General features: G+C 52.4%; 1 protein-coding gene across 1 annotated transcript in view; it reads left to right on the top strand.

The window, feature by feature from the left end:
- The first annotated feature begins 9839 nt into the window (after nucleotides 1-9839).
- The window catches only part of ZNF496 (zinc finger protein 496), a 26755-nt gene continuing 21765 nt past the window's right edge, over nucleotides 9840-14829 (top strand). Inside the window, exons 1-5 of the mRNA XM_012650833.1 lie at nucleotides 9840-9885; nucleotides 10055-10252; nucleotides 11655-11771; nucleotides 12115-12541; nucleotides 12867-13050. Of these exons, the coding sequence (XP_012506287.1) occupies nucleotides 12152-12541; nucleotides 12867-13050 (574 nt within the window). The 5' untranslated portion in view covers nucleotides 9840-9885; nucleotides 10055-10252; nucleotides 11655-11771; nucleotides 12115-12151. The remainder of the gene's footprint in view (nucleotides 9886-10054; nucleotides 10253-11654; nucleotides 11772-12114; nucleotides 12542-12866; nucleotides 13051-14829) is intronic.

Below are 14829 nucleotides of genomic sequence, written 5' to 3'. Positions count from 1 at the left end.
TTTATTATTGAGACAGAGTCTCACTCTGTTGCCCTGGCTAGAGTGAGTGCCGTGGTGTCAGCCTAGCTCACAGCAACCTCAAACTCCTGGGCTCAAGCGATCCTCCTGCCTCAGCCTCCCGAGTAGCCGGGATTACAGGCATGCGCTACCATGCCCGGCTAATTTTTTTCTATATGTTTTTAATTGTCCAGCTAATTTCTTTCTATTTTTAGTAGAGACGGGGTCTCACTTCTCACTCTTGCTCAGGCTGGTCTCGAACTCCTGAACTCAAACAATCCACCCTCCTCAGCCTCCCAGAGTGCTAGGATTACAGGCGTGAGCCACCGCGCCCGGCCTGCTACCTGTTAAGATGCCCTTAGACCTATGAGAACCCTTCATTAACACCTTGTTGTCTTTTTTTTTTTTTTTTGAGACAGGGTCTGCTCTGTTGCTCAGGCTAGAGTGCAGTGGCATCATTATAGCTAAGTGCAACCTCAAACTCTGGGCTCAAGGAATCCTGCCACCTCAGCCTCCCGGGTAGCTGGGACTACAGGTGTGCACCACCATACCTGGCTAATTTTTTGTAGAGATGGCATCTCCCTACATTGCTCAGGCTGGTCTCTAACTACTGACCTCAAACGATTCTCCCACCTCAGCCTCTCAAAGTGCTAGGATTACAGGTGTGAGCCACTGAGCCTAGCCAACACCTTGTTGTCTTAAAACATTACAGCATGTGATAGTGTTCAAGAAAAAATTATTGATGACACTGCTTAAAGAATAGTAGACTCTATTCAGGAGGACAATTGAGATAGGTATAAGAACCACCACAATGGGGTTTTGCAAGATGGGAGAAAGATTGGGCCCAACTCTGAATACAACAAGCAAAGTGGGAACTGATAGCCATGGAACCGGGTGACGGAGCAGGGTGACGGTCAGTGGATGGAAAATTACTAAAAAGAAACATCAGGGTCAAGGAGAGATTCTGGCTGAAATAACCTAACAGGATTCTTGCTGAAGGCAGGCCTTGGTGACCAGACATCCCTTGGGGATGTTGGATGATGAGGAACCTAATCAGACATCAAGGGCGATCAGTATCAACAATGCAGGGTTCAGGCTAAACTCACTTAGCAGGATTAGACAATGCAGAGACAAACACAAAAGCCCCACAACCAGGGCTTAGTTGGGAAGAGAGTTCAGGGAGCCTGTGTAGAGTTTGGTCAAGGAGAAAAATCTTTGTCAATAGCAGTCTGCCTTTTTCTAGTAGAATAGAATAGAGCAGGAATTATCAGTGAGTCATGATGTGTGTGCTTTTCTCTGGTTGCAGGAAAAAATCATGAGAAACTCTGGCTTGCAAAGTAAAATCCAAATTCTTTGGCTTGGTGTGCAGGGGGCCTCCTGGACTCATCTTCTCCTGGTTTGTTACAAATTCCCTCCAATCAGTAAGTGTTTTCAAGAGGCCTCGCCTTTGTGTAAACTCCTGGGGGCCCTTTCCTTCTTACTTTAAGCTAGCGAGCCCCCAATAAGCTTGAACTTGAAGTTAAATATGCCTCCTTGAAGCCAACCCTGGCTGACAAAGCAGAGAAGTCCAAAGCCAACGTGGGCCCAGCCAGCCGGCTGACTATCCTGCTAGTTCTCTTCCAAATGCACTGCGATCCTATTAAACTTGCAGGTCCCCCCTCGTGGCTGTGAACACTTCTGTAGGGGACTGAAGCTTCCTGTTCCTGGGGATTAAAAAATGATACCCCCAAATAAAGGCCTTAGTAGCAGACTCAAAAGCAAAAGTTGAGCGGCGTTGGTGCTATAGTGGTGAGCATAGCCGCCTTCCAAAAGCAAAAGTTTTCTCTTTCTCCTGCCCTGCTGGCTATGGTCCCTCCTTCTCCCCTGAGGCTAGCCTGGGAAAGTAAAATGCCTCTTTCCAAGCCAGGTCACAGGAACCTGAACCCCTTTGCACCAAAGCCAGGCATAAAACCTAAAAATATTACTCTACCTTTCCCCGCCCCCTCCCTTTCTGTGTGAAAGCCACAAAGAAATGATCTGATCTACTTCATTTGACTGTAGGTCAAAAGACCCCCATGCCAGAGGGTCCTGCCCCACACACAAAAGGAAGGATGCTGCACACAGAGGCCAAGAAGGATGCACACAGACAGGCCTCGCCAGGTCTCGCCCTCAGCCTGTTAGCACTAGATCACACCGGTTTCGTCCAGTCATATCTCTACATGGCTGCCCATACTTTGTTGAACCTCACCATAAAAATAGGCAGTTTCTCCTGTATCTTTGGGTCTTTATGCTGAAGGATCCTGTGTCACACAAAACTATGATCAAATAAATTTGTGCGCCTTGTCTCCTATTAATTTGCCTTTTATCAGTTGATTTCTCAGTGAAACTTCCAGAGGGTAAAGGGGAAAATTTCCCCTTGCCCCTATGCTGTCTTCTTGGTGGGAGGGAGGGACTCGCCAGGGCATTTTGTTCCTCTCCCAGGGAGGTGACTGCCCACCCCTGTGCATTACTGTCACTCTCACGTATTTCATCTTCCTATTGCACCCAGGGGGTTTTCAGGTCATCCAGCATAAGCCCCACTTGCTCACGCTTGAGTGAGGCTTCTCCCTCTGATTTGACACCCAGGAAATGCCAAGTTGAATTAACTCAGAGGAAGAGAAATAAGGCAATGAGATCTGTTGACAATTATCTCAGTATTCCAGGAAACAACTCGACAAAGGCAACCGGAATGAAAGGAGTGGATGAATGGATGGGAGATGGAAGACACTGTAAATTTTAACCATTGGGGCATGGGAGATAAAAGGCAGGGAAAGAGCCCAGTGCAGTGGCATGTGCCTGTAATCCCAGCTACTCCAGAGGACTGCTTGAGCCCAGGAGTTTGAGACCAGCCTGGGGTAACAGCAAAACCTCATCTCAAAAAAAAAGAGAGTCAGGGAAAAGCTAAAGGTGACAAGTTTCAAGAGACTAGCCTCAGCAAGAGTGACCCTGTCTCTACTAAAAATAGAAAAAATTAGCCAGGCATGGTGGTGCACACTTGGTGTCCCAGCTACTCGGGAGGATTGAGACTACTGTCTCTAGCCTGGGCAACAGAGGGAGACTCTGTCTCAAAAAGAAAAAGAACCAGACAGAAAAGAAGTTCAGAAAGGACCAAACTCACATTCGTGGAAACATCCAAGGAATTGCAATGATGGGGGCGTTTCCCTCCTAAAGAAGTCAAAACCTTTCTGGGAGGGAAAATGAGAAAATCTGTGAGGACTGAAAAGAGAACCGGCAGCTGTGCCTTCCATCGGGCCGAGGGGCTCAGAGCAGCAGCGGTGCGTTCACAGGACACGTCGTTTCCCCTGGGGTCTCCCAGCAACTGTGCCGCAACAGGCCCCACTGGGAGAGACTCCTGCTTTCCCACCAAGATCATCCCAGCCCCGCTTGCTATACCCATTTACAACTGGGGGAGCCCCACGACTAAGCCATCCTCAGCTCCTGACAGCCCATGACCCCCAATTAACCCCACTTCTCCTGAGCCCACCTCTAAACAGCAAGCAATGCAGACGTGCCCCCCACTTCCCTGGTATAATGTTAATTTTTTTTTTTTTTTTTTTTGAGACAGTGTCTTGCTCTGTCACCCAGACTGGAGTGCAGTGGCGCCATCACAGCTCACTGCAGCCTCCCACTCCTGGGCTCAAGCGATCCTCCCACCTCAGCCTCCCAAATTGCTGGGATTATAAGAGTGAACCATCATGCCTAACTTTAAATTTTTTACACTTCATATTTTCCTGATGTCTCAATATCCCCACAAATAGGCTGTGAGCACCCAGGCAACCAGATGTACTAGTGTGTTAAGGCCAGTCTCTGCCTCCAGGTCCCCTTCTTGCCCTACCCTGTGACCTAGTGACATTCAAATGCACCAGTAAAATCCCCTCACACCTTTTGCTTGTGTACGCCACCCTGATCCCCCAGTAAAGGCACGTGCACACAGGTTCATTTCTTTCTCTCTCAGCTACCCGCCTGCATGGCTGAATGGCTGAGCCCACCCCCTTGGCCCACTGCACGGTGTGCAGTGCCTCCCTCTCTAGGACCTGTGAGTATATAATAAATCCTTTAATTGCACATGCCTCCCGGAGTACAACTGCAGTGACCACTTTGGAGTGATCCTTAAAGACCCCACAAGGGAGACTTACTCCCCCATTTATAACATACCAGACATCTTCCTCCTCCTCCGTCCTTCAGCTGGACCCAAACCTTACGAAAGACTTCTCCCTTGTCAAACCATGTCCCAGCCTCCTCTGGATGCCCCCTGTCACTGCATCAAGATAGTAAATCTGGCTGTTTCAGTAAATCTGAATTTATCAAACCAGACTTGTCCCTGGTGTCTGGCTGAGTAGGTGCTAACACCCCGATGCTCAAGAACAGTTCTCAAATACCGATGCTTGGGGTCTTTGTTTTGTTTTCTTGACCACAGCACCCAACATTAATTTTGAGGAAAAGTATATCACTTCTTTCTCTATTGAAAACTTGGCCATGTAGAGGTACACTACATTGGAGTCCCTGGGCAGTCAGTTACGTCAGCCTACCTGTAGGTCTAGAAGTATTTTCGCTTTCAGCAAAAGAAAAAAAAAATAGATGGACGGGCCTCTGTGACAACTGGGAGGCCTGTATGGTGAAAAAACATCATCAAGCAAAGCTCTTGCGCTGTAATGGTTTCTCACTGAGCCCTGTCCACAGGCCACAGCCTCCGCTAGATATCAAGGGACCAGATCAATGCCTTGCTGTCTGTGCTTCCAGAGGTCGGTGAATGACAGTCACAGTAAGAACCAGCGCTACTATTCCTGGGACTGTTCCTAAAGCTAGTTTATTGAGCATCTGCCATGCCCAGACCCGGTACTGACCACTTTACAACAGAGCTGCTCACACTGCAAAGAGCACGCAGTCCCCAGTGCCTGGTTAGGCAAGCAGGCTGTGCTCAGGTCATGATGGTCGTTTCTAACAGCTCCCAGGGGAGGCAGATGCAGATGGTCTGGCAATGGGGTGACAAGTCTTCACGTCTTTACACACCTGTATTTGTCATTGGTCTATGAGCATATTTTGTGGAATGATAACCTCCTCCCAGGGGGAGATGTAAAGGTGTAATGGCTGCCCTCTTGTGGATTACCGGATTTTAGGAAAGCTCCACATCCCATTTCCCTGTGCAGTTCACCTTCCATGTTACGCATACTTTATCATTTCCTTTGCTACAGTCTGTTAACCTTTAAACTCTGCAAGATGACTGTCTCACACCTCCTTCCTGCTCTCACATTCCTTCAGCTGAGGGCCCAGTGTAGCAGTCTGGGTTCCCCAGAGAAACAGAACCAACAGGATACGGAGAGCGAGGGAGTGAGAGCGTGAGAGATTGATTGCTTTCTTTTAAGGAATTGGTTCATGAGATCGCGGGGGTTGCAAGCCCAAAATCTGCAGGGCAGGCTGGAGAAGAGTCGATGTTGCCACTTGAGTCTTAAGGCAGACTACAGGCAGAATCCTTCTTCCTCAGGGAACCTCGGTCTTTGCTTGGGAGCTTCAACTGATTGGATGAGGCCCACTCACATTGCCGAGGGTGATGTGCTGTACTCAAAGTCTACAGATCACATCTAAAAAATACACTCATGGAAACATCTAGACTGGGTTACCATAGCCTAGCCAAGTTGGCACATAAAATAAACCATCACATCCGTTTCTTATTTTACTTGAGTGGTAATAGAGTTGGAAGAAGCCTGCCACATACTCTCATTACCCGGCTCGGGCTGACCTGCCTTGGGGTCTAGAGGTGGCCTCCCCTGCTGCTCACGGTCACTGCCTCCCCTTCCAGGGCTAGGAACCTGTGGCCTGGGGGCCACATTTGGCCTTATGGATCCCTGAGTGCAGCCTTTTGAATGACTCCAAATTTAACAGAACCAATCTCTTTAATAGGCCCTGGACCCCAGCCCCTCCCCCTTCCAGGCCATGCACTGTAATTTCTCCTATCTTTCCGATGGGACCAATAGCCACAGCCATTGTTCTCCAGGGCTGTCTCCACTCCCTCATCTCCCTTCTCTCTCCAAAAAGTGCTCTGGCCTAGCAGCTCCCTGCCTCTGCTTCGCTCAGGGGGGCCTCTCTACCAAATTCAACGGTCAGTGTTTTTGCTCATCTAACTTAATCTCTACGCAGCATTTATCCCTACTGACCCTCCCTCGTCCTTGAAACACACTCGCCTCACTTGGATTCCGGGGCACCACACTTGCAGTTAGTCTTCCTTCTACCACAAATTGACAACAGCCCCGGCTCTCTTCCCCTTCCTTTCCGCCCTCTAGGCTTCCTTGGGTCTGCCCTCCCAGAGGGGCTTCTCAGTCCACTTGACTCCTGCTACATGCTGTAACCCCAGATTTCCACCTCCAACCGTGGCTTTCTTCTCCACAGGGTCATTAACACTTACTTGTCCACTGGGCATCTCGAAACCAGCAAGCCCCGAACCCACCTCCTTCCCAGAGATCTGCTTCCTCAAATTCCCCGTCTCTGGAAGGACACTCCAGTCACCCATTTCAGGCCCGAACTGCAGTCACCCCTCACTCCTTCAACACCCACAGCAGGCCGCTGGGAAATCTGCTCTGCCTCAACACGGAGCCTGAACGGAGCCTGAATCGGGCCACTGCTCACCAACTCCGCCTCTGCCAGCTGACTCTTGAGTCCAGAACCCAGTATCTCCTGCCTGGATTTCTGCAGCAGTTGCTAATAGGAATTCTTCTTCCTCTGTCCCACTCCAATCTGTTCTGTATAGTGATCTTGGTAAAATGAAGATCCCATCAGGCCACGGCCCTCCACTTGAAATGCTCTAATGAGTGCAAAATCCAGTCACTTGGTTCCACCATTCATTCTCCCACTATTCTTCTGCCCAGCCAAGCAAGCTCCTACATCCTGGCCTTCGCACATGCTGTTCCCTCCGCTGGAATGCTCTTCCCACATACCTCTATTCAGGTGCCCCCCACCTGCTCTCCGCTCAAACGTCACCTCCTTATAGAGGCCGTACCTGACTGTCCCGGCACACTCCTCCTTACCGTTTTATTTTTTTCATGACACCTATCATTAATAGCATTAAATTGCAGAGTCATTTATTTATTACCTGATTCCCCTCCCAGCTTCTTGGAACTAGAATATTTCTTCTGTCTACCATGAACTCCCCAAGGATGGAATAATTGTTGACACACGGCAAACATTTCATAAAAATATACACAACCAGCAACATAATATAAACCGAATAAATGTACACATTGGGCATGATGACAGCTGATAGTCACTGAGCAGGATATACATGCAGGGGCCTCTTTCCCATGCTTTACCAACAGTATCTGATACAACCTCATTTGGTGCAGAGGAAAACACCTTCCCATGGCCTCCAGTGCCCCTACTTGCCTCCTGGCCACCTTGATTTGCATATCCCCTACCCCAGGGCCTTTACTGTCAAGGTGGCCAGCACCTGGGATAGGCCCACCCAGCTACAGGCTTGATCAACTCCCTCATCTCAACTATCACCTTCACAGTGAGGCCTGTCCTGCCCTCCTCTTTAATACCTTGACCATCACCAGCCCCTCCCCAGCACTCCTGTCTTCCTTTATTTCTACAGTGCAGAGCACGTCATTGATTTTGCTTCCCTCCGATAGCCAGTTGAGCCGGTTGTGTTTGCAGATGTATCAGCTCCTGGAAGGGTGCCTAGCATTGCAAATGTCCAGCAGGCGCTCAGTACACTTTTGCTGAATGACTGAATGATCCCACAAAACCAAGAAATGGGGTCGATAGCATCATCCCTGTTTTACAGATGAGGAAACTGAGGTACACAAAGGTCGCATAGGCCTGAGCTCACCTGGCTAGGATTTAACCCAGGTGATCTGATTCCAGAACCCAGACTCTTAACCCGTGTTGAGCCAAATGAAGAAGAAACATAAACAGTATATTCTGAGCCTTTCAAGGTTAACAGTGAGAGGGACAGCTGTGCAGGGAGGTGTCAGTTCAGGGAAGGAACTGGATTGAGTAATGGGAATTAACCTGATGCTGTCTGCCGGCAATCTGTGGGCCTTACATTTTATCTGCTTTAGGGTTGCAGGGGGCAGAGCTATGAGCACTGGTTCCCAAACACTCAATTACTGGTTCCTGGGCCAGTCACAGGGCTGGGAGCTCCAGCAGGACTGCTGCAGAACACCACAGGCTGGGACGTTTGCTAAAGCACCTAAGCCTGACCAGCCTTTGCTGATTTTTGGTCCCACCCCCACCCCCAATGCCTCTCCTCCAGGCCATGGTTCCTGGCTGGTGCTCCCGAAAGAGAGGAGTGCATGAATCACACAAAGTCAAGAGGGGTGGCTCCTTCTGGTACCCTTAGGCTCCAGGACAGCCCTGTCCAAGTTTGGCTGTCATTTGGGGAACAATCACTGTTTACAAACAACAGCTTCACTCCTTTGCTTAGTCCATCTCCTGCTAAAGTCACAGAATCTGGGCATTTAACAAATGGTGGCTCCCAGTAATTCTGCTTGTCAGAAGTGATTATTCCAGTAATTTAGAGGAGGAAATGGAGGCACCCAAGCCCATGGAATGGGAAGAACCACGCAGCTAAGGGATCCTGTGCCTTGGTCCAACCACCTTCGCCCTACTTCTTGGCCAAACCACTTTCTTTGGGGGAACTGGTTTCCTTCTGCTTGCCCTTGAAACAGGACCGGAAGGAAATCAGAGCTACCCGAGGTAGCTACCCTCCAGTAGATGGAGATTTTTCTCTTCTGAGGGAGAGTCCAGCTTCAGTGCAGGGCGGATGGAGAAGGAGCTGTGGGGATCAGCTTGCTCAGGGGCCGGGATGCACTTTCCCCCAAGCTCTGGAGCCTGAAAAAGTAAGGATGTCCCTGGGAAAAGCCACCTGAGAATGTGGGATATATTCAGCGTAGGATAGTGGCCAGCAGCCCTGTCTTTGGGGGGGGGGATCCGGAGGCCCATAACTCCTGCTTGCCCCTCACTGCCACATGACCTCGGTCCAAGTCCCTTACGTTCTGCCTCTGGCCCAGTGTGAGCAGGGGCAGCCTTTACTCCCCTACTCGGGGCGGTGATTCGCCCCAGCCCCTCTGAGCACTGCTCAGGCCCGTCCTGACGCTCAGAGTGGCCACATAGCGGGCAGCCTTTCTTACACGGTGACACTCCGCAAACCAGCTTCACGCCAAGAGGGCGCGGGGACATGCCTTCGCGTACGGTGGGGGACGTAGGGGGAAACGGGTCTGCGAGTCTGCAGCCCCGCTAGCCCGAAAGAGGCGTGTAGGGCCGGGCTTCGAGGAGGGGTTTGGCGGGAAGGGCTGGGCCTGCCCGGCGCCGGGCGGGGTGGTCACAGGCGGATACCGAAATGGGGCGGCCGTCGGAGCGCGGGAGCCCCCTTCCTTCGCTCCTCGCCCCCCACGCCCGCCCACCCCCCATTCCCGCATTCCCCTCCGGCCGCGGCTGCCGGGGGGAGCTGGAACGGGGGAACAGGGGAAGCAGAGCCCCCAGCCCGCCGCGTCCTCGGCACCCAGCTCTCCGCCGCGCCTCGACGCCCCTGCCTCCCGTCCGCCCGGCCCCGTCCTCCGCGCGGGCCCGCGGAGGCCCGGCAGCCGGAGTGGCGCCCCCACAGCCCCCGGCCCGGCGGCCAGGCCCGGGCGCGCGCGGGGCGGGGCGGGGCGCGCGGCCCGGGCCGGGGGTGTCGGATGTCACCCCCCGCGCACACCTCGGCCGGGGGGCGGGGAGCGAACCACTGAGATGCAGAGACCTCCCCGGTCCTAGAGCGGAGCAGGAAGTGTCCCAGGGGAGGGAGCCGGAGGGCTCCGGCCTTTCCTCTCCGCGGCGTCCGGCGGGCTCCGGCGACGGCCAGGCCTGAGCGGCCCGCCACCGGGACGCGCCGCGGCGGTGAGTGCCGCGGGCCCCTGCGCCCGGCCCCGCCCCGCCCGCCGCGGCGCGAGCGTCCCGGCCCGGCCGTGCCGGCGCCGCCTCCCGGCCAGGGGCGAGCGGTCGCGGGCGTGCGGGCGGGGGACGCGGCGACACAATTGTTTCTCAGGCGCCTCCATTTGCTTCCTAGCCGAGCCGTGGGGTTCTGGATGGTCGCAAGTCGAGGTCCGCACTGGCCACGGGAGGCGTCGTCGGGCCCCTGCGGAGACCCCGCCGCAGCCAGGACCCCGGGAGACCGCGCTGGAAGGATGCGGAGCGGCTGCCCTGGACTTCCGCTGCAGCAGGAGGGGTCCGCGGCGGACGCCGGGCCGGAGTTCCAGGCTGGGAGGTGAGGAGCCGGAGCGGGTAAGCCGGCGGGGTGTGTGAGAGAGAGAGAGCGCGCGCGCGCTTCCCCCCTTTCCTGGCTCAGAATGCCCTCCTCTTTTCCTTTCTGCCGATTCTGCTCCGTCCTCTTCCAAGAACTGCTTGAAGCAAGCTCCGCCCCCGCGGGAACCCTCCCCTATCTACGTTGGTTCATTCATCAGGAATCTTCTCCTGAGCCTCCTGCACGTCAGGTGCCCGGGTGACAAAGAGGAGCACGGTTGTCTGGTTAGAGATGATTCTAAGCAGAGTCGCAGCAGGAACTGGATGCTGAGGGTGGGGCGCTCGGTGCCTCAGCATGGGGGCAGACCCCAGTAATCAGGACCCTGCCGGTGGCCAGAGGGGGCAGGTGAGGAGAGTGGGTGGGGCCCAGAGGGGTTCCGCATGCCGGAGCCGCTGTGGAAGAGAGTCTGGTGGTGAGGAGAGCTGCAACGGTCCAGCCAGAATCCTTCACAGTCCGCTCCTGCCTGCCTGCATGCCTTTACTTTGGAAAGCAAAGAGGTTCAGAGACTTGGGTTTTTCCTGCGCCACTCAGTTGCTTTGTAGCTTTTCTGGCATCGCTTGTCTTCTTGTGCCCCATCCGCACCTGTGACCTGTTGGAGGTTAAGAGGCTGCCAGGCTGGAGAACCACATACAGATGGGGGTGCGGAGGGCCAGTGGCTGTGCCTAGAGACCATAGAGGCTTGATGGCAGTGGTGCATGTGTGTCCCTATCCGCCCTTTCACTTCCCCTGTGTCCCAAAGTGTGGATCAGTGAACACCTGTCAGATGCACTTGTTGTCTCTGTTGTCCCTCTCTGTGTGTTGGCCGGGTTGTCTACACAACAGCCTAGGAGGTGTGGGGACCCCTCACTCCCATCGTGGGAATGTGTGTCGTGGCCTGTGATATCCATGGTCTCCGTGAGGGCTGAGAGCTGTGCGGTGAGTGATCCCCTCTTCTGTCCTGACCAGGGAAGGTCTGTGAGGTGTGTGCCATGCCTTGACTGTGGTTTGAAGAGGGCAACGGTAGGGAAGAAGGTGGAGACAAGGTTGAAGGTCAAGGTATCTTTATATGATAAAGATTACTGTTGAGATGTTCAAGTGAGTTGGGTGGACCACTCATATGAAAGCACTGATGTTAAACACCGTGTTATTTCTCTCTGGTAAACTGCATATGGCCACCTCTTGTGAGTTTCCCCATCTCTGTCTGGGTGTCTTCTTGCCTGTGCTTATCCCCTGCCACCCAGTGCAGGCTCTGCTGGGAGGGGCTGATTCTGGCTCTGTTGACTGGCCAGCATGCAGCACCAGTGGTCCGCCACCAGCGGGATATATTTTCCATTCCTGAATACACTTTGAAGGTTTTTCTCATGCATGTGTGTCTTTGTCTTTCCAGCTCAGTTTGTAAAGGTCTTAAGAACAAGGACGGTGACTTTGGCTCCAAAGCCTCAAGGTAGTGGCCTGCTTGACACGTCTATCTCAGGTCCTCTCCAGGAGGACCTGGCCACCAAAGGTACCAGAGAGTCTTGATTACATCTTTTTCTTGTGTGTGGCCCTGTTGGTCTCCTGGGATGCTTGAAACACCAATGTCATGTTGAAATGCCACCGCTTTTCTCCCAGATTTCCTGCTTTTTCATTCAGTCACCCATTTAGGGGTATCCACATGTAATGATACTGATGGGGGGGATCTTACTCTCTTTCCCATTTTCATGTGTAAGGATGACACTTCTTACATTTCCCATGGCTTCTCCAAAGGGCTGGTCTCTGTGGGCTTTGTCAGTTTCCCTATCACTACCCCCCAGAAATGGCTGAAGAAAACCAGAACATTGAAGCCAGTGATTTCTGTTTGGAAATAGGGTCGTCTTCTGCTGCTGACCCCCATCAAATCCCATCATGCCCACAGCCCTGTGCCCCCGAGTCTTGGCTCCAAAAGAAAGTGAGGAGCCCAGGAAAATGAGGAGCCCACCTGGAGAGAACCCTATCCCCCAGGGGGAGCTTCCCAGCCCCGAGTCCTCTCGTCGCCTCTTCCGCCGTTTCCGCTACCAGGAGGCAGCAGGCCCCCGGGAGGCCCTACACCGCCTCTGGGACCTGTGCCGAGGCTGGCTGCGGCCTGAGAGGCACACCAAGGAGCAGATCTTGGAGCTACTGGTGCTAGAGCAATTCCTGGCCATCCTGCCCCGGGAGATTCAGAGCTGGGTGCGGGCCCAAGAGCCCGAGAGTGGCGAGCAGGCTGTGGCTGCCGTGGAGGCACTGGAACGGGAGCCCGGGAGACCCTGGCAGTGGGTGAGAGGAGGGGTGGGACTGGGATGGGTGTGACCTGGGCTGGACAGCCCCGTGCTCAATCACTTTGGCTGGGTCATGCAATTGGTTTCCGGGGATGAGGAATTCATTCTATCTGGAGCCACATACCTAGGTTAGGCCCAGACTGGAGTTTCCTAAGAAAACAGGTGTCACTCCATAAAGGCTCTAATTTGGGCATGATTGTGTCATTCCCCCCTCCCCACCCCACCCCGTCCAAGGCTCAGGTTGAACTTGGTGGTCAGCAGCAGGACCAGGGAGGGAGAGAACCTCTCTACCTAGCCCTGAAAAGCTCTCTCTGGGATTGCAGCTCAAGCACTGTGAAGACCCCGTGGTGATTGATGATGGGGACAGCCCTCTGGAACAGGAGCAGGAGCGACTGTCAGCAGAGTCCCAGAGCAACCTTGCAAAGAGCCAGGATGCCCAGCCTGTGGCCCTGGCACAGGGCTCTGGGCTCTCAAGCAGAGCACCAGGCCAACTCAATGGAGACCCAGGTATGCAGCCTTAAGGAATGTGGGAGGGGGAGCTGGGAGTCTGCATATCCCATACTGTGTGCTGGGTGTGGTTTTTGTTAAGCTGATGGCTTTTTACATCAAAGCTTTTCTCCAGTCCCCTGAGGAACTATGAGTCCCTCCCCGGAGCGATTGAATTAGACTCCCAGGAGGATGTCTGGTCTCTTGTGGTGCTAGGTCTTCCTAGAGAGAAACCCTTCTGTAGGTGGGTGTCTTTAAGGTTGTGCCTCCTCATCTCTTTGAGAGTGCATCTCTGTGGGATTTGTCAGTTTGGAGACAGCCAGGGACCGTCACTATACAACTAGGACCTGTCATGTGAGCTCAACATGGCCATTTCTTCTTGTCTCTCAGAACCTTTGTTTCCTTGGCCGCAAAATCATTGTGATGCTGCAAGGAGATATAAAAATACTTTAAAGGGCTTCTGTGTATGGGGCCTGAATGGCAGTTAGGCATGGTTTGAATATCTGTACAAAATGTACAGTGGCTACAGGCAGATAGTTTTGTCACCAGATAAACTTGACTTCGAATCTTCTAGGTATGACCCAGGGCATGCTTCTAAACTCTCAAAGCCTTGGTTTCTTCCTCTGTCCAGTAGAGATAATAGTTACTTTTTTTTTTTTTTGAGGATTAAATGAGATCCAACCCATAAAATGTTGAGCACAAGGCCTGAGCCACCTAAAACTTTAAGTTGAAGTAATTATCATGGGAAATTTTGATGCCCTCAGATTGAAGGAAGTCTATGGGGAGTGAGTTATTCTGGGTGGGCTTGATGCATTGCCCTACGGTTATAAAGGAAAAAGAGAATCTGAGAAGCCAGGAGTGCTTTCTTGTGATTTGCAGTTGTGTTTGGCATTATAAAAAGCTTTTCAGTAAATGAACCAAAATACCTATTAAATTTCCCTATCTGCAAAACTATACTGACTTCCATATAAATCAAATAAACTCTTAAGCCTGTCTTTGGCTAAAAGTCAGGACAGGTGTGTTAGTTTGCTTGGGCTGCCATAACAACATTCCACAGACGGCTGGCTTACGTAACAAATTCACTAGATCAAGGTGTGGCAGCTTTGGGTTCTTCTGAGGCTTCTCTGCATGGCTTGTAGATAGCTTCTCTCTGGGTCTTGACATTGTCTTTCCTCTATGTTTATCTGTGTCCTAATCTCTTTTTTTTTGTCTTTGAGACAGAGTGTTGCTCTGTTGCTGGGGCTAGAGTGCCCTTGAGTCAGCCTAGCTCACAGCAACCTCAAACTCCTGGATTCAAGCGATCCTCCTGCCTCAGCCTCCTGAGTAGCTGCGACTACAGGCACATGCCACCACACCCAGCTAATTTTTTCTATTTTTAGTAGAGATGGGGTCTCGCTCTTGCTCAGGCTGGTCTCGAACTCCTGATCTCAAGCGATCCTCCTGCCTCAGCCTCCCAGAGTGCTAGGATTACAGGTGTGAGCCACCATGCCTGGCTCTAATTTCTTCTTATAACAAAGGATGCCAGTCATATCATATTAGGGCCCACCCATATGACATCATTTTAACTGAATTATCTCTTTAAAGACCCTATCTCCAAACACAGTCAAATCTGAGTTATCTGGGGATTAGGACTGCAGCAAGCAGCCTGGGTTATGAAGGAAGTAGGAGGCCGTGGGAGAGGCCTTGTAGTGGGGTCTGGGAAGGCACTCAGGAGAGGGGGAGAGCTTCAGGAACCACAACAGCCTATGCAGGTGCTTCTTGGTGAAGTTCTGAGATAAGCCAGCAATTAATTAAAAATTA

This window comes from Propithecus coquereli, unplaced genomic scaffold (genome assembly GCF_000956105.1).
Source record: "Propithecus coquereli isolate 6110/MARCELLA unplaced genomic scaffold, Pcoq_1.0 Scaffold340, whole genome shotgun sequence".
Lineage (NCBI taxonomy): Eukaryota > Metazoa > Chordata > Mammalia > Primates > Indriidae > Propithecus > Propithecus coquereli.
This window is presented reverse-complemented; position numbering and strand designations above follow the sequence as displayed.